Raw genomic sequence first — 25119 nt, forward strand, 5'->3', positions numbered from 1 at the left:
GAGCTCAACACCCCAACCTGTGATGGAGTGCTGTGCTGAACTCCATGGCTAACCACATCCCTAGAGGCCTACAATCGTCCCACACAAACACACAGGAAAATACTTCCACCCCTCCAGTGTTTTGCGTGCTCGCTAGCACCCCCTCCCCCCACTGCCCCACCCTTGCATCCTCAACCCCTTACCTCATCCCCCTTCCTCCATCCCTCTTTCTTTCATTCATTCCTTTCCTTTGTACTGTGAGATGCAAAGAGGAAGAGAGGGACGGGGGGGGGGGGGGGGGGGGGGGGGGGGGGGGGTCTGGAGGGAGGGAAGGAGAGGGACCTTTTGTTGGCTTTCAGGTGGTTTCACATGAAAAGCCAGTGAACACACCTAGGTTGCCGCCACCAGCGACCCACGGCGTCTCACTTGCTTCCGCTGAGTATACCTGAGTTAGCCTTCAATTGCCTCTGTACGGCCCAGGCATGCACAAATACAGACACAGGCACATGTGTCTATAGACATGTGCACACAGGTGCACGCAACACACACACACACACACACACACACTCCCGTTGACTTTTGGTCTGAAATTTAGTTTGGATGTGCAGGAGATGGGGAGGAGGTTTTCTGGCGAATGGAGAGAGTGGGTGGGGCAGAGGAGTTGGGTGAGGAGGGTGAGGTGGGATGGAGTGTGTGTGTGTTGGGGGAGTGGGGGGCTGATTGCACGGCTACTCTCTCTGTTCTCTCCCTGAATGGACTCTTCTTGCTGCAAGGAGCTCAGGTAGCCTTGTGTGTGTGTGTGTATGTGTGTGTGTATGCGTGTGTTTTATTCCCAGGTAGACCACAGTGAGTGCTCTCAAGTTAGTGTCAGGTGTCAGGTAGCTACTTGTCTTTGTGTCTTCAAGGCTGCCGTTGCTTGGATAGTGTTTACAGCCCAGAGAGCATGGCGGAGAGAGAGAGGGAGGATGGGGGAGGAGAAGGGAGGGAGCGCTGGCTTTGATCTGATGTAGACTGTTTGATAGCGTGTGTGTGAGTGTGAGCGAGTGAAAGAGAGAAAAGAGAGAGAAAGGGAATAAGAGTGCACGCATACTTTTTCAAATGCATGTACAAATGTCTACACATGCTAACAACTGTGTGTTTGTTTGAGGCATTCGTTCAACCCAGAGCCGAATCGGTATCTAAAAAATTTGTGATTTGCACATTATTAACACACAGAGCTCATTAATCTAATACTGACATATACACAAGGGCCGCCATCAGTCCAAGCAGTAGATTTATCACACACCAAATGCATCATACAGACATAAGTAATAGCCAAGATACAGTAGCTGAGATGTGCCAATCTGGAATGAAATAAAAATGGTGCTTTTGTGAAAGAGTGTTCATGCTGGGAAATAGGACAGTGGCATATCCTGATGAGTTGTCAAGACACTGCTGTTGTTTGTTGCCCTTAACACTACTGGCATTAGCATTTTGGTAAGTTGAAAAGCAAGTATTTCTAAGCTGCCACTCTCTGTTGACAACTAAGTGACATTGCACGTGATCTGTCTAGTCATATACATCAGATAAAGCTATAGAGAACGTTATCCTGCTGTATGCTGAATGATTTATCTTCACATACATCACAGTGTAGGTCAAACATCCTTAAAGAAGCATTTCCCCTCTCTGTTTGAGAGTGAAATCAGCTGCTACAGTGTTCAACAGATATGAGGATCTGCACACTCCTTCATAGCAGAGGAATGAATCACACTGACTCACATTTGACCTTTCACACATCAATCACAACCGTGTCAAAACAGGTGCAATGTGAACAAATACGCAGCTTACTTCTGTAATGGTAAAAGAGCTCCATGCGTGGTTGTGTACAGTACAAATCTGTGATTGAAGAGAAGAGAAATAGACCAAAAAGAGAGAGCGAGAGACAGACAGAGAGACGGGCAGCAGACCAGACATGCATGTTTTTACAGTATGTGTGTTTTAGGGCTCCCCCGAGGCCAGACAATTAAAGAGCATTTAAAAAGATGACAGAGTTCAGCGCGCAAGAAGGGGGTGAGGCGAAGAGCCCGGGGAGTGGAAGAGTTTGCAGGTGTATGAAGAGCATGTGCATGTTTTTGTGTATGTGCGTGTGTGCCCATGGGAAAGAGTGTGTGTGCTGTACGTGGGTGTACTATAAGATCACGCAAGGCGCTCCTGTGAATTATGTGTAAATCTGCCTACAGAATGTGCATTGAGATAATTGCCCGTTCCGAGTAAAAAAAAAAATACCATAAAACATCACTTGATAACTCTTCACTCAGCATTTTTAAACTGTCAATAGACAAAGGGAGCAACAACAGACATTCCACTACAAAGACGAAGAAAAGCTAGAACAGAGAGAGAGAGAGAGAGCATGAGAGAGAGAGAGAGAGACTATGTGAAGAACAACTCTGAAAGAGTTTTTGTAGGGCCATAACAAAGGCCCCTCAGAAAACACAGTGGCATAGGAATGTTAATTAATTAATGAGAAACTATTCAGCCTACAGAGAATGGTGGAGAAAGAAAGACAGAAAAGGAGAGAGACAGAGAGACGGGTCGGAGGGGTAGACAAACTCGAAATGGGTGCAAGGCCATTTAACTGTGTAGCTCTATCTTTCAAATAGCATGTTGTGAACTTATTCTAGGTTCAGTTTCTATGCAAAGCTTGCACATGAATGATGTTTTACTTGGCTGTGCATGTGTGTGCATGTAACATACTGTCACTGCTGAATGAAAGCCTCAGTTCCTCAAGCCTCAGCTTTCCAGGAACTAAGAAAACAGCGTTGTTTCCACATTGACTTCCATGCATTTTTGAATTAATTTAGTGTGGTTTGAAAAGATTTTAAGAGCCCAAATGGTTGGCATATTTTATCAACTCATGGTTGACCATGTAATCCCTCTAGTACAACATGAAAATCACCAAAACTGGAATCATTAGGTGTGAATTAACCGAAAATAGAGTTATGAGATGTGATTTAATGCTAACCCAATCTAGGATTGCCGCAAATTCCTCAAATCTATTGTCAGCATTAGTTGGTGCGCTGTTTTTTGTATATTTTCTTCTATTGGAATAGTTCTCTATCTCCCCTCCTTACTGCGGCTTATTACTGGTTTGTTCTTGCGGCTGGGAGATACGCCTGAAATTTAACAAAAGGACAGAATAGAGACGCCACAGCTTTTAAATTGCATGCCGGTTTTTCTTTCTTTGATTTGTCATAATTATAGAATGCATCATTAGGCGGTTATGCAACATCCTGTGCAGGTGTACAGTATGTATTCTGTTGGAGTTTAACAGCTGCTGTATACTCACTCATTTTTCCTCAGCAGAAAAGCAGTTTTCTTTTTCAAAACTAAGTTTACACAAACTAGAATGATGTGTTCTAATAAAAGATAGGGGGTTCAGATGAGATTATGTTCAAGACTCTGTGGAAAAACTGCAAGTGAGCACAGATAGGCTTTTGCCCGAGGCAACTGACACTTCACAAATCCACACTCTTCTCTCTATGGACTGGAGTGCGTGTATGTGAAATGGATACGCAAGCTCCTTTGCGCTGGTCACCCATAATCTGTTATTTTCTATGGGTGTCCAAGTGCGTGTGTGCATGCATGCTTGCGGTGCTTTCTGTGAGTGTACGATCACGACATTCCAGCAGCAGAAACCTGAGAAGGTGTGACTTACGAGACACTGGATTCTGCTCTTTCTGGGGACTAAGGGGTGCTGAAGTGTCAGAATTCCAATTTCCTCCAAACAGTCACTCCCAGTCACACACTCTGACCCTCTGCATTTCTCTCACACAGCCAAACACACTCTACTGCCTTCATTCTTACCCTCTAGAGCTTTTTTTTTTCCTTCTTTCTCTTTCAGCTGTAAACACTGTCTCTCATTTTCTCTCAGTTCCATTCATAAGATCCCACACGGAGAAATCTTGTCCCACACCACAGTACTGTATTGCCCCCTACCCCCCCTTTCCCTTTCTCAAACTAAACACCCACTCTTTCTCTTCACATTGAGCTTCTAAGCAAAATAAAACAGGGGGAAAGGAAGAGAGAGGGAGAAAGAGAGGGAAGAGTTTGAGAATCGCGGGCCCCTCCCACTTTCCGGAGATGCTCCAGCCCATCCCTAAATTGTGGGCCAATGAGGGTAGCTCATTCACAACTCATGCGCTCCTTCTACAATAGGTAAGGAGAGAGAGACAGAGAGAGCAAGAGATATATACAAGGAGAGAGAGAGAGAGAGAGGGAGAAAGAGTGACTGTGTTTGGGGGAGAAAGACGATGAGAAAGTAGAGGGCAGAGTGAGAGGGAAGACAAGAAAGAGGGGAAAGAAGTAACAACAAAGTTAACCCCTGGGAATGAAGTGGTGACTGAAAGACAGAGAGGGGAAAGACAGACAGTTAAAAGCAGATAAAAAGGGATGAAGAGGTAGAACTTGTGACAAGTGTGGACAACCTGCACTGAAGAAAAAGGCAGTAAAGGGCTTTTGAACTGAGACAGAGGAGAATTTATAAAAGAGAAGAAGCTCTGGGACTTCCTCACTTTGTCACAGCTGACACTTCAAACATCAGAAAGGACAGAAGAGAGTGTGACGAGACAGGAATCCATACAGGTGTAGATGCAGACAGGTGGACAGTCAGACATGTTGCCTGTACTTCTCATTCTCTGCATGGCTGGAGGAGTTTGGGGGTCCGCCCCCGGAGTGTGGGGGTACGGAAGGATCCAGGACAGGCAGGGACCGGCGGCACTGCTGTGCCCGTCTCCGTGCCAGTGTGAGGAAGATGGGATCTTTGTCATGGTGGACTGCTCGGAGTTGGGACTATCGTCTGTGCCAGCCAACATCAGCCCTCTCACCACTTACCTGTGAGTAAAACGTGTTACAGTTAAAACATAAAGTTCTTGGGTGTGTTATCTTCTCCTACTTTCACTTTAACCTCTCCACCTCCAGGCCTCTTACTGCTTCCTTGACCTCACTCATCCTTTTCCTGTCTTTCCACCTTGTATCTCATCCAAACCCTTCTCCTTGATCCCCAAACTTCTTCACTTCCTCTCCCCTGCACCATGGTTAAGTGCCATTTTCATTGTAAATCCTAATTGTTATTCTTGTGGATGAAAAACCTGCTGAATTGTAGCTGAGATTTCAACATTTTTTAAAAAAAATAGAGCATTAAGTAACAGTCGGTTGGATGTGCAACCAGGAAACAGCAGCATAACCCGCATGTAGATAGAAACGGACAGGGCCAAGTGGGAACGTGTGTGTATGTGTGTGTGTGTGTGTGAGAGAGAGAGATAGAGTGTGTGTGCGTGTGTGTGTTTTGACCACTAAGGCAAAATTACTGGACCTTTTCTTTCAGTGTCAGGTTTCCGAGCGCCAACTGGAGATCCAGCGTGAGAGTGTGTGTGCACATGTGTGTGCTTTGTGTATATGTATGTAAGTGTATTTTTTTGTGTGTATATATATATATGTGTGTGTGTGTGTGTGTGTGCATGAAAGCTGGAAGCACATGACACAAACATTTGTTTTTGTGAATGAGGAAGTGTTTGAACACAGATGGCTAAATATGTTTGAGGTTTAATCAGTTTTCTGCCACCACTCCGCATCACACTGTTCTGTGACACCGAAACTCAAGGGTTAAATGGATAGAAATCGTTAGCATGTAACCTGGAAATAACTAGTGTCATTTTCTATTTTCTTTTGTTTGAAAACCTGACAAAATGACCTCTTTGAATGACTTAATTTTGCAAAGGCTGAAGACAAGTCAACATAATTTTAAATTATGATTTGTGAGCATGTGTTTGAAAGGTCGGCTAGAGCACATGGCATATAGTGTAAATACCACTAAAAACACAATTATTCACAATATTCATCAAAAGTTTTTACCACCAGGAATGAGAGTAGCTTTAGACCTATATTATGCAAAAGACAGGAGATCTGAGCACTTTCTTACACCACCCTGCTGTGGCTAACAGCCATAGACCGTAATCTATGCTTACAGCCAGATATTTCAAATTGCTTTGCTGCGTAAGCCTCTGAGGACAGATTAGAGACACTCTGTGATAACTGATATTGAAGTGATAGAAGTCAAATCCAGGAAACAGGGTGTGATAGAGCAGTTGCTCACCAGAGGATCTACAAGTATTATAACAGGGGAGGGACAGATTTCAAGGGAATGAGGAAAGATCAACAGTTTATGTAGCAAACGACTCTAAAGGAGACACATAAAAGACAACTCTATTTGAATAATGCCCAACTTTTGGGCTGTCATGGGAGCCTGCGACGGCCAGATTTCACTGTGTTCATTTGAAAGTTAAAACACATGTATTTGTTTATTTGTTCAAGTGGATCCCCATTACTATTACTATCCCCATTTCTGTAAGGGTAGCAACTATTCCTCCTGGGGTCTACACATAAAAATCAACATAAAACATACATGAACACTTAACAACAATACCCAAAACCTAGACTCCCTCACACCCACCCAGCACCCCCAGATCACCGCTTAAACACACAGAACCCTCTCAGCTTCAAAGGTAGGGCTGAGTGATATGGACAAAATCAAATATCACAATATTTTGACCAAATATCTCAATATCGATATTTCAACAATATTGTATATGACTATTGGTGCTTTCACAAAATATTTACACAATGAGATTTTAGATAAACAATCATTAGTAATATGGATACAATGACCAGATGGGTAAGGCATATAATAAAAAATTATTAAATAACAGATGGCAAAAATTAGAACAATTGGACAGTCTGGTAAGTTCAGAAAATTACATCAGTCCACTGTATGCAGCCTTTAAAACCAGAGAAGACAGCATCCGTGCCAAATCATGATATTACGAGAGATATATTCAAACAATATATTGCCCAGCCATACTCAGAAGAAAAATATACCAACAATAATGATAATGATAATAACTCTAACATTAAACAGAAAAAACAAAATAAAGAAAAAATAGAATTAAACAAAACTCCCAGAAAGGAAAGCACTAAACAAATAGAAAACAAATAAAACAGAACCAACTAAACAAAACAAAACAAGATCTCTGGGAAGGTCCACAACAAGACAACAATAATACCCAGAGTCATATACCAGAATACAGTTGACGCTTTGCTAGTTGATTTTTTTAGGGAAAATGGTAGCATATTTCAATGAATTGTAGCTCTGTGCAAAACTGTTCTCTGCATTGCACAAGTTCTAGGTGCAGGAACTACTACATGACTGTGGCTGTCATTGATATATGAAATCTTTAAATGTAAGCTTTTAGGCTTGGCCATAGTACAAATATAACAAAAGAAAACTAGAGGATTGCTTAAAAATCTGTCCTCAACTTTTAGCTAGGAGAGAGCTTCATGCATGCCCTCTACACTCACCCTGGATGAACAGTGAAGAGATAGATGTGCAGCTTTGTTCTGCACAAGTTGAAGCTTGTGCAAATCTTTTTTAGTTGCACTTGACCAAACTACTGAACAGTAGTCAAGATGAGACAAAACCAGTGATTGTATAATCTGTCTGGCTGAGTGATCAGTCAGAAAATAGGCACACCCCTGATGACAGACACTGCTCTACCCATTTTGGCTACAATCCTATCTATATGACAAGACCAGGTAAGCTGCTCATCCAGGGCGACACCTAAAAGCTTTGCTTCAGGGACCTGCTCCAAAGCTATACCTTTCACTGAGAGAGAGAGAAGCAACTCACTCCTCAATGCATGATTCAAATCAAAGATAACACACTTTGTTTTAGATACATTTAGCACAAGATTGTTTTTTTCTACCCAATTTGACACACATTCAAGTTCATTTTGCAGAACATCATTTAGACTGTTATAGATGACTTATTTAACACAAGGGGTAGGTCATTGGTAAAAATTGAGAAGAGGAGAGGACCAAAGCAGCTACCCTGGGGAACCCCACACTCAAGCTTTCTTGTAGCTGAAAAACTCCCATTAAAGTACACACTGTGACTGTTAGTCAAGTAACCTTTCATCCAGCTGACAGCCTTTTCACTGAAACCAAATGCCAAATGTTTTTTTAGCATTAGTTCATAGTCAATTACATCAAAAGCAGCACTAAAGTCGAGCAAGACAGCTCCAACAATTTTTTTTATCATCTATTTGACTCAGCCAGTCATCCGTCATCTGTGTTAAGGCAGTAAAGGTTGAGTGGCCATCTTTATAGGCATGCTGAAACTCAGGATCAAGGCCACTGACAGAGAAATAGTTTAAAATTTGAGAGAAGACTAGTCTCTCTGTAAGTTTACTAAGAGCAGGAAGAATACTAATAAGTCTGCTGTTCACCCCACTGAAGGCAATCCTGCTGTTCTTAGATATTGGAATGATTTTGGCAACTTTCCATGCTTGAGGGAAAATATTTTCCTTCAGGTTAAGGTTAAAAATGTGACATACTGGTTCAGCAATGTAATCAGCTATAATTCTTATTAATTTACCATCAAGGTTATCCAGTCCAGACTGCTTATCATTTTTTTTACTGAGATAAGGTTTTTTTTAACCACCTTTAGTTGTATTGGTTTCAAGTTAAACCTACAATCTTTGTTTTTCATGATAAATTCTTCAGTTAGTTCTACAGACAGTTCAGCATTTGAGTTATTCATATTATGTCTTAGACTGTCAACCTTTTCAATAAAGAAGTCGTTAAAATAATTAGCCATTTCAAGGGGTTTTGTAATCTGACTCTATGAAGGATGGGTTATTTGCTTTTGACCTACCTAAAATGATGTTAAAAGTATTTCATAATTTCTTCCCATCATGCTTTAGTTCATGAATCTTGTTTTGATGGAGATATTTTTTTCAGTCTGTTTTTTTGTGATCTCGTTCCTGAGTTCATGGTATTTCTTCCATCGAATAGTCTCCCAGTTTTATTGCAGCACGTTTCAGTTCATCCCGGTCAGCCATGCATGTTTTCAATTCCTCACCGAGCCACGGGGCCAAAGCACTTCTCACAGTGAATTTTTTTGTTGGAGCAACAGTGTGTAACATCTCCAAGAACATACATAGTGCAATATATGTCTTTCACTGTGCATACCCTGTCCCACTGTAGATTTTTTATATCATTGATCAATTTTTCTTTGCAAAAGGATTTATAAGATCTTTGCAGCACAATCCTTGATTCAGCCTTTGGTCCTTTAGTTTTTCTTGCTATAGCCACTATATTGTGGTCACTAAAACCAACAGGGATAGATATGGCCTTAGAGCAGAGTTCACTGGCATTAGTGTAAATGTGGTCAATGCATGTGGCTGATAAGACTCCAGATATTTTAGAGCTCACCCTGATAGGCATGTTCATCATCTGATTAAAATTACATACATTCATTACAACTAGTAATCTCCCTTTCAGAGCACAGAACAAAGAAAGCAAGTCAATGTCTCGGACCCCCAGAAAGTACATCTCTCTGTCTGCATCTGTAGTTCATATATCATTAGAGCTAGGGGGTCTGTTGCAACAACCAATAAGTACTGGTTTGATGTGAGGTAGGTGAATTTGAAGCCAAAGGGTTTCTATAACTAGTTTCACCACATCTATTATGACCCTAACTGGGATATGGTTTTCTACATATATGGCAACACCTCCCCCATACTTATTTCTGTCATGTCTGAAAATACTATAAGCAGATATGGCTAATTCAGAGTCATTAGATATCTAAATGTGTTTCTGAAATAGCAATTACATTTATCTATATTATCATTGTTTAGTAGTATCAAGAGATCTTTAAGCTTTAGACTACAGATGTTAAGGTGTGCAATCCTTAAGCCTTTCTTAGGTAAACCCAGAGACATTATTCATACAGTCATATTAAAAACACTATCCACTCGAGTTAAAAGCAAAACAGGTCTGCTCATTTAGCCTGGGTCTGATGCCTGGGCTGAATAACAAGTTTGTCATACCTCAGGCTGGCTTTGCCTCCTTTTTCTCTGGCTTCTCGGAGCTTATGAAGTATGTCTCTCCTCCTTTTTTTCACTATGTCAGAAAAGTCTTCATTGACAAAGATATTAGTTTCTTTTAGCCTTCTCACTACAGAAAGGATGGACTGTCTGTCTTTAAAATGAAGAAATTTAAAAACAATTGGTCTGGGTCTGCCATGTTGATGGAATTGGCCAACTCTGTTTGCACGCTCAATCTCCATGCACTCACTTCTCAGGCCTAGGTTTTTTTCCAGCATGGTTTTGATCTTATTTTCAGAAGTTTCTCAGCTCGCTCCCAGCTCATCAGTGATGCAGTCCACAAGTAAGTTGTTCCTTTTCGACTGATTTTCCATGTAGTCAAATTTAGACATAATCCCATCGATTTCCTCCCGCAACGTGCAGATCTCAGCTTCCATAGCCCGTAGTTTCTTTTCAGTGTCCTTTTCCACTTTTTTTTTTAGATCACCAACAAAGCTCTGTGTGAATTGCATGTTTGTTTTCACCTCCTGGATATCTTTTATGACTCCTTCAAGTCTTTTGTTAGTCCCATAAACTATAAGTTGGATGAAAGACTTGAAGTTATCTTGCTGCTGGAGTAGAAGCTCCTTGTAGAAGTCCTTCTGCTGCTCTAACAGATTTGATAGTTGACTCGTGGTTACAAGACTATCTTCCTCAGGCGATTGCCCTTTCTTAGGAGGTATAGTGCTGCTCAGATGAAGGTACTCTGCAGTCTTCACACAGCCACAGGAGCTGCTGAGTTGTTAACTCCCTGCAGGCTTCACACAGCCACAGGTGCTGCTAAGATGTTAGCACCCTGCAAGCTTCACACAGCCACAGGTGCAGCTCAGATGTTAGCACGCAGTTAGCAGGCTAGTTAGCAGGCTGTAGAGTTTATGACGGTGAAATATGGTCCCTAACTCCGTCCAGGAATCACTCTATCTATGAGAACATCAGGCGGTTGGCCCAACAATGGGGAACAGCACACACACATACACACAAGCAGTGATGAATCTGAGAGGGAGTGTTGAGCCTCTCAGTCCTCCTCTAAAATAAAAACAGTGATGACCTGAGACTCCCTCTGTGGAAATCTGCATTGCTTATAACTGCTCCTCTACAGCCACACACACGCACACACACAAACAAACACACACACAAACAGTCATGTTTCCATCACTTCAGAGAACATTACATTGACTTACATTCATTTCCTGGAGACTTATCTTAAACTTAACCATAACAACTACTTGCCTAACCCTAACCCTAATCTTAACATAAACCTACTTACCTTAACTTTAAACCAAGTCTTCACCCTAAAATTAACGATTTACGTTAAGGGGACTTGCTTTTTGTTCCCATAAGGGAGTTGAGTCCCCACAACATGACTGAATAAACAGATTTACGTCCCCACAACATAAGGAATACCTGGTACACACACACACACACACACACACACACACACACACACACACACACACACACACACACAGATATGCACACAAACACACATCATTCACTACAAACACAAGAGTAATTGTTCATTTCCCCTCGTTACCTAACAGTGGAACTGGACCAATTAGTGAGTTTGAGGGCTGATTTAGAATAAGATAAATAAACTCAGCGACCAACCGCACACGCCCACACACACAGTCACACAAACCCACATACTTACTGCAGAGGGAACGCAGGCAGAAGAAGGGAATGTTGGACAGCATGAGAGATGCCGCAACAAATTAAGATACCACACACAAGAATCACAGATTTCTCTTTAGCCTCGCTCATAAAAATCATCAAACACAAATAACATCAACAACCTCCCCTCAACCTCCCTGCCCGCATGCATGCATACACACACACACACACACACACACACACACACAGTAGATGTGGCTCATCAAGCCAGAACACAGCACAGCAGGCTTCAGTTTCTCATTTCGTCCTGGAGTATAAAAGGTTACAATAGCGGAGAGCCAGTCCAATCCCCACAAAGATCTGCAGAACTGTCCAGCACGCCCCACTGTGCTGTGGAGGCTGGATTAGCCTCCCAGCACATACTGTAGGCTCGGAGGTCACAGGGATTTGGTTGGGAACAGTCCACATTACAAACCACATCCACGCAATGCTGTGAAACTACATGACATCATTCACCCGTGTCATCGGAGAGCTCTTCAAAGTGAGCGCAATTGTATGTGCTTTAGTGGCCGAGAGGGCAATCCAGGCTATGCATGATTCACTCTATTTTACTAGTGTTTATTTGCACACTTGGGCGACCCCACTGCATACAGGTACATACACAATGGTAATCAGCAAGAGCAATTGTATCATAACACTGATGTGAATGCAGGTCGGCTCTGCAGAGGAATTTAACTATTCGGAGGCAAAGGTGCTCGGAGCAACTCAGAGCAGAGTGGGCAGAGATTTATGACAATAATCGTTTCCGTGGGCTACGCATGAAATGAGCTGTCATGTGAGACGCTTTGAAAGACCTTCTCTTTGATATCAGATTAGAGGAAAGACAGTGCCCAGGGGTGTGTGTCTGTGTGGGTGTGTGCATGTGTGTTAATGTGTGTTGAGTTTGAGAACACTGTGTACAGTACGTACACTGGGGATCTGTGCTGTTTTATGCGTAGCTGCAAGCAAGGCAACTTGTCATAAGGGATGGCTTCATAGTGACACAGTAAGTAGCTTGTCTGTCACAAATGTTTGCTGGGAGCAAATGAATTAGTCAACTGTCCTCTTGATGGACTCTTGCCTATCTAAAGCAAATGTTTAATCATGTTGAAAATAATTAATATGTTCATGATCTAACTGGAATGTTTGCAGGTGTGATAATATCCACAGACTGTCAGTTTCTAAAGTTGTCAGGTGCTTATGTTTACACATCTCACACATCCTTCAGCAGTTTTCAGTGTGTGCATGTGTTTGTGTAAGAGGAAAAGTGTGTGAGAGCATTTGTATGTGAGTCTGGGGCTGGTCTGTGACTGCAGTTGAGCAGCGATTAGGTGATGCTTTGTGGTAGCGGTGAGTGCGGTGAACTTCTAACGGTGTTTTGGCCGAGGCCAGGAAACCACAGCTAGCGCATTACCAGACAGAGGAAAACCAAGGAGTGTGTGAGTGTGCGCATGTCTGTGTGTGTGTGAAGACCACCCAGACTGCTGAGGGAATTATTTTTTTTTCTAGCCAGTGGAGGTGAAGCAAGAGTATAAGGAATATGGAGGGAGGGAAGATGAAGAGAAGGGGTGAAAACTGACAAGGAGAAAGGTGAGAATTAGAAATTGGTGACAGAGAAATACATTATATTAGAAGATTTTGAAGAGCCAGTTTAAGTTAGGCAGGCAAACATACACACACACAAACAAACGCACACACATACTTTACGTACACATGCAGGAGACAACATCCTGCCGCTGTGTGGTGGCTGTAACAGTTGTGTGCGTGTCATTTAGCCATTATGTTGATGGAATGATTCCTATCATGAGCGACCGGGGTCACACTGTAAACATCATGTCTGAGACAGAGAGAGAGAGATTGTAGGGGATGGAGGAGGAGGATTGGAGGGGGCAAAAATGAACAAAAATAAAAGAATAGCAGAGTATACACACACACACACACACACACACACACACGTATTGTCAGTGGAGGGTCTATACAGCGGCTATCAGCTCCAGCATCAGTGTCCTGGCTCCAGACGTCTATGGTAGCCCCCCGCCCCATCTACACTCCTCTCCCTCCCTCGCTCGCTCTCTGTCAATCCTTCCTCCCCCACCTATTCTCCTTTCTTCACCTGTTTCCTCTGGCCTTCTTCAGTTAGAACAAGAATCCATACATTAAGTGCTTGAGTGTGTGTGTGTGTGTGTGTGTGTCTTCGGAGCAGGTGTTGAAGCTAGTCATACGGCACTAAGTGTAAATGTATGATGTGCAATGAAAAATCAAAATGAATGTATATAGCTCAGGGCAGCAGAGTGAGAAAAGTGGAGGGTGTGTACCCAAGCAGTGTTTCCCCTATATTCATTCTGCAGCAGTGCACCACTGCAAAATTATCAGTGCCGCTGCTAAAATTTCACACTATCATTAATATCAATGGGCTACTAAAGATTTTCACTCGCACACTGTGCGAGCACAATAACACTCTATGTTATTGTGGAATTGTTTCAAGTCATCCTCCCTCTCCTCATTCTTCAAAGGACATCTACTTGAAATGCACTGTTATATGTGTAGCATAGCTCCTTTAAGGAGTAAGGAAGTGCATAATATGTGCGTGTAGTGATTGTGTTCTTGAGCGAGCAGCAGAAAAGTGATGGTGAATGAGTGGAGTAGAGGAAAAGGTTAGCAGTAAGTTGTCAATATCGCAGTAAATGTACAGTGTAGGCTACAGTGTATCATTTAATAAATGCTGCAGCTTCTCAAGACCAAGAAAAGTCTTGTCTGTTGTTTCCCTAACTGCTGGAAAAGTTAGGGGGTTAGCCCTGAAGTTAGCAACAATGGGTTAGCCTAACCTGACCAGGCTCACTTAAGGTGACTGACCTTTAAGGTGGACCAGTTATTCTCATTTTAGTGTCAATCTCAGCTGCTCTTAAACAGAGAATGGAGAAATGTCTGGCTGCTGACTCTCTTCTGAGTTTTGCTCAGTGCACCGCCCCCCCTCTCCGCCGCCTCAAAGCAGTCAACCTAGGGGAAACACTGCCAAGCCAAATGGTGTAAATCTTTTCAAGGTGTGTATGTGTGCATACGGTGGTTGGGGGAGGTGCTCTGGCTACAAGCCAACTAACTGTCAGCTATGATCAGAGTTGGGGAAGAGAGTAGCGCACCTCTGATTATACAGAGGAAGCAAACAGTGACATATGCCATCATAGTTAATCTGTTCATCTTAAAAAGTTTCATAAAGAAGCATTTACTGCACAACTTTTCTCCATTCTTTCCTTCTTTCTGTCCACCCATCCTTCCCTATTTTGTTCCTTCCTTCCTTCCCGCAAACTTTAAGTGTTTGCCTCCAAGTGTCAATTCTTCAGCTCTCTCCTAGATTCCCTGGAGGCCCTGCAGTGAACACCAGCAGAAAAAGCCACTTCCGCCTGCTACAAAAGTGATATTTATGCCAGAAGGGTGTTGGAGAGAAGGGATAGGCAGTTAGTGTTGGATAGTGCAGTGGTTTGTGGTTTCCTGAGAGCAACCTGGGAGGCATTTAAATGTCGCTCAGGGACAGACGGCAGGTAGGCAGGTAGAGGACAACAATGGAAACAATGACAATTCCCTCAGGAGCAGCAGGCAGAGAAGACACAGAGGCCATAGTGTGCTCTACCGCTCCACATCCTGTCCTTTAGAAAAAAAGCAGAAAGAAATCCCGACACAAGATCTTGAAGGGAACTAGGGTGGAGGAGGTGGAGATCAGGGAAGTAAAGTGGAGTGTATATGCACCAGAACCTATATGTCACAAGCCCATGTGGACTAAACACAATAGTGGTTGGTATTTGTTGGGGTCAGACCTGTGCCCACTGACTGAATATCTGGATCTGTATGTTTCGTGTGATAGCAGCATGACGCAAGTATGACATGGGGGTTTGGAATGTGCTCCCCATGATGTGTGGTTGAGGGGTGAAGGGCTGTTTCTGACTGAGAGAATTCAGAATTCCTGCATGGCCCAGATTGCTGTTTAGCCCAGAATCCATGGGAATGTTTGCATGTGTGAGTGTGTGCACGAATCTGTGCAAGTGCACTAACCCTCTCTTTTCCACTACAGAGAAGGCATTGTCCTATCCTGGGCCAGGCCACGACAAATGTCCCTAATTGTCCTTGTGCGTGTACATGCACATGTGTGTACCTATGACCTGTGCGAGCTATCATTTATGAGATTGGTTGGCAGACTGGTTTAAACTTATTTTAAATACAGTTTTATGCTTCCACAAATCCAAACCTTGTTTGGTTTCCTGCTGCAAGAGGACGCTGTTTACCACAGTTCACCACTGACTTTCAATCATCGACTTTTTAAAATATGATTTTTACCCATCTTTAATATTCCAAATAAACACAAAAATTCCAAGATTTGTGTTGAATAAAAACAGAAAATAATGAGCCCTACACATACAGTATAGGACAATGTTAACATGAGTGCTGATAGCAGTCTACGTAGGCCATAGCTCTTTAAGTTCCCTCCGTACCTCAACATGGGTCTGTCTGTCTCTGTCTGCCTATCTGTGTGATCGCTGGCCAGGTCTGCCGACTAAAGTGGCTCATGTGGAGCTGGCAGTGTGCAGGTGATGACTAGTAAGAGCTAATGATACTTAATGCCCTTTCCAACAACGTACACACACACATACACATGCGCACGCACGTACCCACAGTACCCCCATGTGCACTTTATACACATGGAAACACGTTGCACATGCATAGGCCTATATTTACAATCATGCTTGCCTGCACACACACACACACACACACACACACACACACACACACACACACACACACTCACTCACATGTACAAACTGACTTAATGATGGTTAATGCCCTATCCAATCCCCCTGTGCAGCATCAAAGCATCCCACAGAGCAGTGCTGATACAGCGATGCTAGCAGGGATTAGGTTGACAGAATGGACCACTGGGATGGGAGTTAGCTAAAGGGAACAAAGAAGCAATCGCAGACACACTTAAATGTCACACACATGTGCGCACATGTGGGCACACGACGAGAACAAAAATGACCAGAAAGTGGAGGAGGGGATCTAGAAAACAGAAGGTGGAGAGAATGAAGTAGATGGAGAATTATAAAATCTGTTTCACGACTCTTAATTTCAGAGGGTTAGGTTAACTGATCTGAATGCAGAAACAGCAGTCAGGTCATGATGATGGCATAAGGCAATAGTATTACTTCTTTCTAAAAGTGGACTTCACAGGTGTATTTTCCATCTGCCGTAAAGGGAGGCTGCAGGGAATTCTGCCACTGCAGAGTCTCTGCAACTGCAGCCAGACTTACTCACATCTCTATTACATGTCTGAGAGGGAGCAAAAGAGGAAATCTGGACTTTTTACATGCATGGCAAGAGGCCAAACTAAATCTCTTTAAACCAACAGCAGCCACATGTCCTCACTGGTATGGGGTAAGATTTCATCAAGTGCTGATCTAAGTTCAGTTCTAGATGTTATCCATGGGTACTGTTAAATATATGGAGCAGATGAGCTGATCATAGATCTGTGAGTGCAGCAGTAAAGGAGGAGCGAGCCAGGATTGGATTTGAGCGGTCTTCTAACTGGATCCAGTGTCCTCCTGTTTCTGCCATTCAACCAAATGAAGTCATAATAGAGCCTGACACTAATACTCATCGGGTTTCATTTACTCCTGTGTCCACTGCTGTGAATCTGCCTCAAATCAATGTGCAGGAAAAAAAAATCTCTGTAAGAGATACCTTTTCAGGATGTGTGGAAAAGTAGTGAAATTTGTAACCCATTTACCACACATTTTTTCCATTATTTCAATAGGTTTTAGTGGCATGTGTTTGTCCTGTGCTCATGAAACATTTCCTTTATGTGGCATAAATTGTTAGCGTTGATTTACAATGAAAAATGCTCTCTGGCACATGTCATGTAAAGAACATATATGAAAGCCAGACAAAATATACATGCCAAAACAACAGATTAGTGGACTATGGGCAGGGCTATGAATGCTTTTCCGAAGCTATGTCCTACCCACAACAGCTGCCTGTCAGTCCTGTCCACATGTTGGAGGCAGTTGTATGTTGTGTAGCACCGACTGTTCCAACACTTCCTGTTCCATTACTGAAGTGCTTGACCTTTCACCCCCCTCCCCTCTGTCTCATGACAGGGTGTGTGTGGGAGGACAAGGAGCGGACATAAAGTGTGTATGTGCACGTGTGTATGTGTGTGTGCGGTATACCAGGGTATGAATAAGTCCCAGAGGGCATGAATATGTTTCCCATGACATGGCCTCAGACTAAACAGCCGTTCTCTCCACCCAGACATCCGCCTGTCATTCTCCCCTAAACCGCAGTAAGCGGAAAAGAGCACAAAACACGGGAATACAAAAACACAGACGCATCTCCCTTTTCTGTCTCGTTATCTTGTCTTTTCTCTTCCTCCCTCCCTCTCTGTTTCTCTGCTCTTTTGTGGCAGAGTCCTCCCCGTGGCCCTCCTTGTCCAGGTGAAAGACTTCTCCTCGCCCTCTCCCTCACTCTTTGTGCCCAGTGAATGAGAGAAAGAGAGAATAAGAGAGGGAAAGATAAAGAGAGAGTGCCTTTGGACACAAAGGGCAGTGTACCCCTCCCAGGAAGTCTGGGAGAGAGGGAGAAAAAAAAACACATCTTTAGAGGAAGGAGGAGGGGAGGACAGCATTGTACCCTCCTTCCTGACCCTTTGTGTGTGTGTATATATGTGTGTGTGTGTGTGTGTGTGTGTGTGTGTGTGTGTGCAAGCTCATGTGTGACCACGAGAGAAACTGAATGCCAAAGCAGTCAGTCTATTCAGATAGAAAAAAGCAAACACACTTAGACCTCACCCTCACACATTGTACACACACATTTTGCACTCTCTCTCTCTCTCTCACATACACACACACACACACACACATGCTAATACACACAACCATTTAGGCCCTCTTTAAGGCGGCGCCCAAGCATTGACTACCAGTTGCATTGTGTGGAATAAAAGATCCTCTTTCATCATGGCTTTAACTGTTTCAAAGAACTAAGCGGAGAGGATCAGACTGGCTGAATCCGACTGAAGACATTACTGTCATAGTTACTGTAAAAGACAGTCAAGGTGTGGTTCAAGCACTGCTAATGCAGAACTCCTGCCCTCTGGGCAAGGCTCTGGTTGTTGCTTTCCACTAAAGATCTATTACTCTAATGTTCCTCACAGATAAGCCGCCTTCAAAGGCTCAGAGCTTACTGCCATTATTGGCTGTTTGTTTGGTAAGAGTCTCCACCTGAGTGAGGGAGAAAGGGATTGGCAGGGAGGCAAGAAGAAAGAGATCGAGAGCAGAGGAGGAAGTGAGAGGGAAGACCTCAGGGTATGGCTCTTGTGTGTGTGTGTATATGTAAGAGAGAGAGTCATGAAAAACATCCTTCACAAGGGCAACAATGTAAGCTAGTGCATGTGATGCATGCAATTTTATGCTTGAGCAACATGCCAGAAACTTTTCCATACAAAGATTTTCTTTTTACTTTGAGACTATGAATATCCTTCAAAGAGAAATGTATCAAGTCATCTCTCCTCAGCCTGCTCCTGCCCAGCTTTGTCTGACTGACACATTTAACTATTGATGCTAGAAACAAACACCTGACTGCTGATCGCATCTGTCCTGGTCTGAGGGTATATTCATTCACCAGGGTGGTCCATCATCCACCCCACAAAAGCCACCCGGAGCCTGGAGTGCGTATGAGTGCATGTGGATGTAGCGTGGGTGTGTGTGTGTGTGTGTGTCTCTGAACATAAACAGGAGTGTTTTTCATATGATGTGGCCAGTTGTTTTGCTGCGCTAAATCACCAGCCCTTGTCAGAAAGGCTTCCAGTTTGAAATTGGCTACAACGGAGCTAGGGGCACATTCACACCCACACACACAGTGCCTTTGATCACACAGCCGATAACATACTTCAGTAGTTCTGTTGACGGCGAAGGGGAAATATGATAAATCACATTATTGTAACTACCGGACTATGTAACCCCATGCTCCAGTTGAAATTTGAAACAGAGATGGAGGGAGAGAGAGTTAGTGTGAGCGATAGAGTGGCACAAGAGAGAAGGAGAGAAAGGGCTGAGGCTGATGAATGGAAATGTACCTCTGCTTCTTCATGCTTCTGTTCCCCCCTTAAGACAAGCTCCTTGCCATAGTCTACTCTATCAATCACAGCATAAAGCAGTCAAATATCCAGTGCTTTACCTTTCTTCCTATGCCAAGCCTTCCTCTCTTACATTCACATGCACACATGCATACACACACTCACACACTTTGGAACGGAAAGACTAAATGATCTATCAGAGCACATTGTGTATCTGCAAATCATGGAACGATACAGGGAATAGGAATGGAAAAATGTCTTTTTTTTTCCTCCTCCAATTGCTGTAATATTTACCTCAATTTTGCACGCGCTACTGTGCTTAAACACAAAATAACATGCATGCACATGAAAATCTAATTCCTCTCCAGGGAAACAGAAGGAGATCACTGGGGGCTTTGTCAGTCATTCTGCAGATTGAGAGCAGAGGGGGATAAAAAGTCAGTTAAGAGGCACATTTGTGACTGTGTTTGTTGAGGGATGAGCATGGGTCTCCTTGTCTGCATGCTCTGCTCTGAATATTGCTGAAGGAGTCTTTAGTTCATCATTCAGCAGCAGACGGAGATCTGAGGGGAAGAGATGGCCCGTGTGCCTCTGCCAGTTGAGAGATGTGTTGTCCGGCAAGCAATATCAGCCTGTTTTCTTGACGCCGCGATGGCCAAGATAGGGCAGGACGGTTCCCTACTGAATACTCACATGAAAAATAAAGAAAAGAAACCACATAAGCTTCCATTATGTCTCTTTCGTTTTGTCTCTCCCTCATACACATATACACACACACACACAGACCCACACAGCAATCCGTTTCCATGCCCCAACAGCGTCCATGTATGATGTGGTGAAGGCGCGACCAGGGACTGTACCCACCACATCTGCAGGCTCACTGGAAAACAATAGGGGTGTGAAAATGAGCGACAGACATCTTACCACACACACCGCAGCCACCTATAAATGGAAAAAATATTGTACTGCACACACAGACACAGATACTGACACACATACTTGCACTAAGTCCCCCTCTCTTTCACATAACACACACACACATAAGAGATGCCCATAAAACGGGGACACAGAAACCCCAATTCTAATTGTGAAACTCCCATATACTGCAGAGGCTGCAAAATCTTTGAGCGCTCTCTTTCTCATTTCTTTTGCGGCCGTTTATTTGCGCTGAAAATATCTGCACGTCACAGCGCCAGCCGACACAATGCACATGTGGTAGTCATCAATCATAATTATCATGGTTTAAAAAAGCCACAGCTGTTATTTGATTTTAAAAACAAGCCATAGCGCAACGCCTTCCAACGATACGTCAAGTTGTCAGCGGAGGCCTTGGCCTGCAGAGCAGAAATGTCTCTCTCTCTCTCCGACTTCCCAATGAGCTCGTTGGAGAGCACAGCCGAGCTGAGCTGCATTCAACCTTTCCCCATGACTCACCACTGTGTGTCTTTATTTTTAAACATTTTCTCTCTCCATTGCTGCGTGTTTATTCTGTCTGAGTGAGGCCGCTGTTATGGACTTCACACAACGTTTGTTTATGGCTTCTTTAATCAGGACCAGATAATGGAGAGTTGTCTCCATCCGTGGGTGCATCCCCAGAAGCTGGGTGATGTGTGTGCCTGCATGTGTGTGTGTGTATGTGTTGCTATGCTTTAATGATCCCTCCTGAATGTTCCAATAAATATTTTTTCTCTATAGCATATTAATACACAGACAATGTCTAGGATTAAGGTGTGTTTGTGTATTATTCATGAGGTTATTTGTGCTCTCTGTGTCATATGTGATGTCACCCAGGCTTGATTATGTCAACTGGTTTGCGGTTACCGCTAGATGCGTCATCTCCATGGCAACTCTGTTATCACTTATATTTACCTCTGACTTTAATCAAGCAGTAGTGCATTACACTTATTGTATTCATTCATTCCCAAATTACTGCCTGGAACTGCGCAGATTGTGCCAAAAATGGGACAAACACGAAGCATATAATTTACATGACATCACCTCAGTGCTTTTGTTGAGAGGGAGACCTGAGGTATCATGTCAGCAACAGTGTTTGGGGTCATCACAAGGACAAAGTAATAAATGACGCAATAATGCTTAAATTTACTGAATCGTTTTACTCATAATTACTTAAGAATTACTTAAGAAAAAAGTTAGAGTGTTTTAAATTTTAAATCCATTAAAGGAGCTGATGAGGTGCACTTAAAAGAACATTTCAAATTTGGGATTCATTATATTTACTATTTTGTTAACACAGCCATGTGTTATGTGTCACTCACTTGTAACTTTGATATTTTACTGTAAACTGAAGGCTAAATAAGATGAGGGGAACATACAGACATAGATATATATAATGTCAATAATAAGGCCATAACATTTAAAGGTGCCCGGTGGAGTTTTAGTGTAAACAAAGACAGCATGCATTCAACTTTTCACTCCTAACTGCATTGTACGGTAATGCCTTACAAATATGTAGATTTAATTTCCTATTCTGCCAAGAGCAATCAAAAAGCCTTTTTTGAATGTTTTGATACCTGCATTGTTTACGCTAACTGCCTTCTTCTTCTTCTTCTTCTTCTTCTCTTTTATTTGCCCATTGCTACTATTTATGGCACATTACCACAACAGCTCTCAATATGCATTATCACTCTCTGCAGGCTGCATAAATGTGTACAATGCCACTCCTGTGGTTGTGGTGTGCCAGCAGAACAAGAGATACAAACAATACAGCAACTTGCTCATCAAAAAATAAGAATAGAACACAAGTTAAGTTCAGTAATGGTGATGTGATCACTGAAATTGGAAGATTAATGGCCTACTTCTGTTCTGTGTTGTTCTGCATTGCCATTGATCGAAAGCACCCACCCTGCGTATGTGTCCTTGAGTAACACCTTGAACCTCTCTTAGCTGGGATGGCACTGTCAGACCTCCCAGTAGGGGGGCGTCTGTAACAGGAAATTCCCATGCAGGCAAACTAACATGTCTTTTATAAAGAAAAGATTCAATGTCAGCAGAAGTTGTAAAAAGGCTACATAATTATCTGACCTACAAAATGTGAAAGGACATGGGAAACGTTGCAAGCTCAATCACATGATGAGAACATTCCACACCAGGTGACAGTGGGAGGGGAGAAACCTAGAGTCTCATATTAAATGTTATCCTTGACAGAGTACCAAACAGTTGGTATACTGGATTTGTCTGGTCACAACTGCTAAATATGGCTACACAAATACCCAAATCTGAGAACCAGAGCGTTGCCGTGCAGTGTTTTTTCCACATCTCCCCTGAAGCTGAATATAGATCACGCCTGCGGATAGATCCATCCAGCTCCCTGTCAGCTTGGCTGACTTGACAAACAAACAGCGAGTGTGTCAAAACTCCCAACTGCGAAGGGCTTCTGAGAGCACAGTTTACACTTGCTAGCCCGGTGGTCTGGCTTTATGAGCAATGGTTAGTGTCACACACACACAGACACACGCACGTATGTGCCTCACTCTTCAAGACTCATGCAAGACCCCAAGGGCTGTGAAAGCAAAGAAGGGGTGACGTCACTCCTCCTTGCTTTCATTGTGTTTATCAAAGAGATGACCTTACATGACTGGGGCCACAAGGTTATATATGTTTTCTACCAGAGGCTGACACATAAGTTGTCCTCATATTGTCCAAGTGTTAAAAAAGTAGGCTTCGTATGTGTGCTGCATGTATGTGTGTGTGCGTGTGTGCATGCATGCATGTATGCGAGCATCCTGCACCTCTCCCTCTTTGACCGCAACGCAGCTGCGTCAACACTCACCCCCCAACACACCCTCTCACGTCAGAGAGTGTGTCAGAGAAGCAGAGAGAAATGGAGTGTGTCTATGTTACAGCAATGAACAAAAGGGGGAAGGAGGTGGTCTCCTGAGAAACCTGACGGAGGAAAATAAAGAACAGGAAAGACAGAGAGGGAAAAGAGATAGATATGGAAGGAGATTGAGGGGTCAGATCTGAGAGAAGGTAGAGTGAGACATCTGGAAAAGAGAAAGAGTCATTGGAACGAGGAGGAAATTACAGCTGCCCAACAATGATTCATTGGGGAAAATTCTCTTCTACATCTCCCTCTTCTCCAACCTCTCTACCTAACCCTCTAACCTCTCTCTGTGTTCTACTCCCTACTCTTGATGATTGATTGCCACATGAAAAATTTTAAACATTTGTAATTTACATGTCCGAAGTATCTTCAAAGAGCATCGATAAGGTATGAATTGATTGATACTTTGATTCTGATGTTCTCCTGTTTTCTCTCTCTAGGGATCTGAGTATGAATAATATCAGTGAGATCCAGCCCAGAGCCTTTCACCGACTGCACCTGCTGTCAGAACTGTAAGTACAAAATCATTCAACTCACATTCAATTAATAAAATTCTATTGCCACAACTCACACCTGACAAGACACAGTCATTCACCAAGCCGCTGATATGCGCAGACCTCAGTGATGGGGATTGATGACACTGGCCTGCCTCTAATCTCTCCTACCAAGAAACTGCCTGAAGCAATACACTAGTAGATCCACAAAAGAGGGAGGTGAAGGGAATCTGATAGTCACTCAGAGAGTGAATATATGGTCCTTAAAGTGTTTAGAGAGCTGGTTCTGTGCTCAGCATCCAAGCCGCTGCTTTCTTGCCCTCTCTGACTTTCAGCTGGACAGCTCAGCAGGAGCAGTACACACGTAGACACAAGCCTTTGCCAAGACAAACACACAGTATAGAACTTCAAGATAGGAAAACTGGGGAAAATGAAAAGAGCAAAGATTTATGTTTGTCTTGTTTATAGCATTAAGTATAGATACGGTTGGGTTTGTTATAGGTGTCAATACACTAAATGAGTTACTTTTCTTGGCTTTTCAGAAACAATACGTTTTTCTACAAAAACATTTAATTTTACAAAATAAACACTATCTTGCCATATAAGAACTCCTCCTGAAAAAAAAACTGTTTGAAATGAATGTGATTTGAATCTGGGGATAGATATCTGATCACAAAATAAGCAAACAAAACTAAGAATCTGACTCGGCAGTCTGCGCCAAATTCTTTGATTGATTGATATAATCTATGCTGTGGACACAATTTGGTTAGTACTTCACAAAACAGAAAGTATTGGTTTTATTCTCATAGGGCACAGATGCCGCAGCAAAATCCAAAAAACGTTTTGAACATGTTTTCGGTCGACTTGGCCGGTATCTGATCCGTCCACTCAGCAGTATTTGGCTAAGTCTCGGTTTGACAAAGGCTCGCCACAGATGTGCCCCAAGGGTGTGAATGCGTGTGTGTACGTGTATGTGGTTGTATAGTGTGTAGTGATTTGTGGGGGCTTATGTGTGTATGTCAGCCTTCACCTGATTCTTTTACTTCTGAAGCCTGCAGTATATGTGTGTGTGTATGT

General features: G+C 43.0%; 1 protein-coding gene across 1 annotated transcript in view; it reads left to right on the forward strand.

Annotated features, from left to right (window-relative positions):
• The first annotated feature begins 303 nt into the window (after window positions 1-303).
• Window positions 304-25119, forward strand: part of LOC122982372 (leucine-rich repeat-containing G-protein coupled receptor 6) — a 45747-nt gene continuing 20931 nt past the window's right edge. Inside the window, exons 1-2 of the mRNA XM_044351621.1 lie at window positions 304-4850; window positions 23989-24060. Coding sequence (XP_044207556.1) covers window positions 4606-4850; window positions 23989-24060 — 317 coding nt within the window. The 5' untranslated portion in view covers window positions 304-4605. The remainder of the gene's footprint in view (window positions 4851-23988; window positions 24061-25119) is intronic.

Source organism: Thunnus albacares, chromosome 5 (assembly GCF_914725855.1).
Source record: "Thunnus albacares chromosome 5, fThuAlb1.1, whole genome shotgun sequence".
In the NCBI taxonomy this organism is placed as follows: domain Eukaryota; kingdom Metazoa; phylum Chordata; class Actinopteri; order Scombriformes; family Scombridae; genus Thunnus; species Thunnus albacares.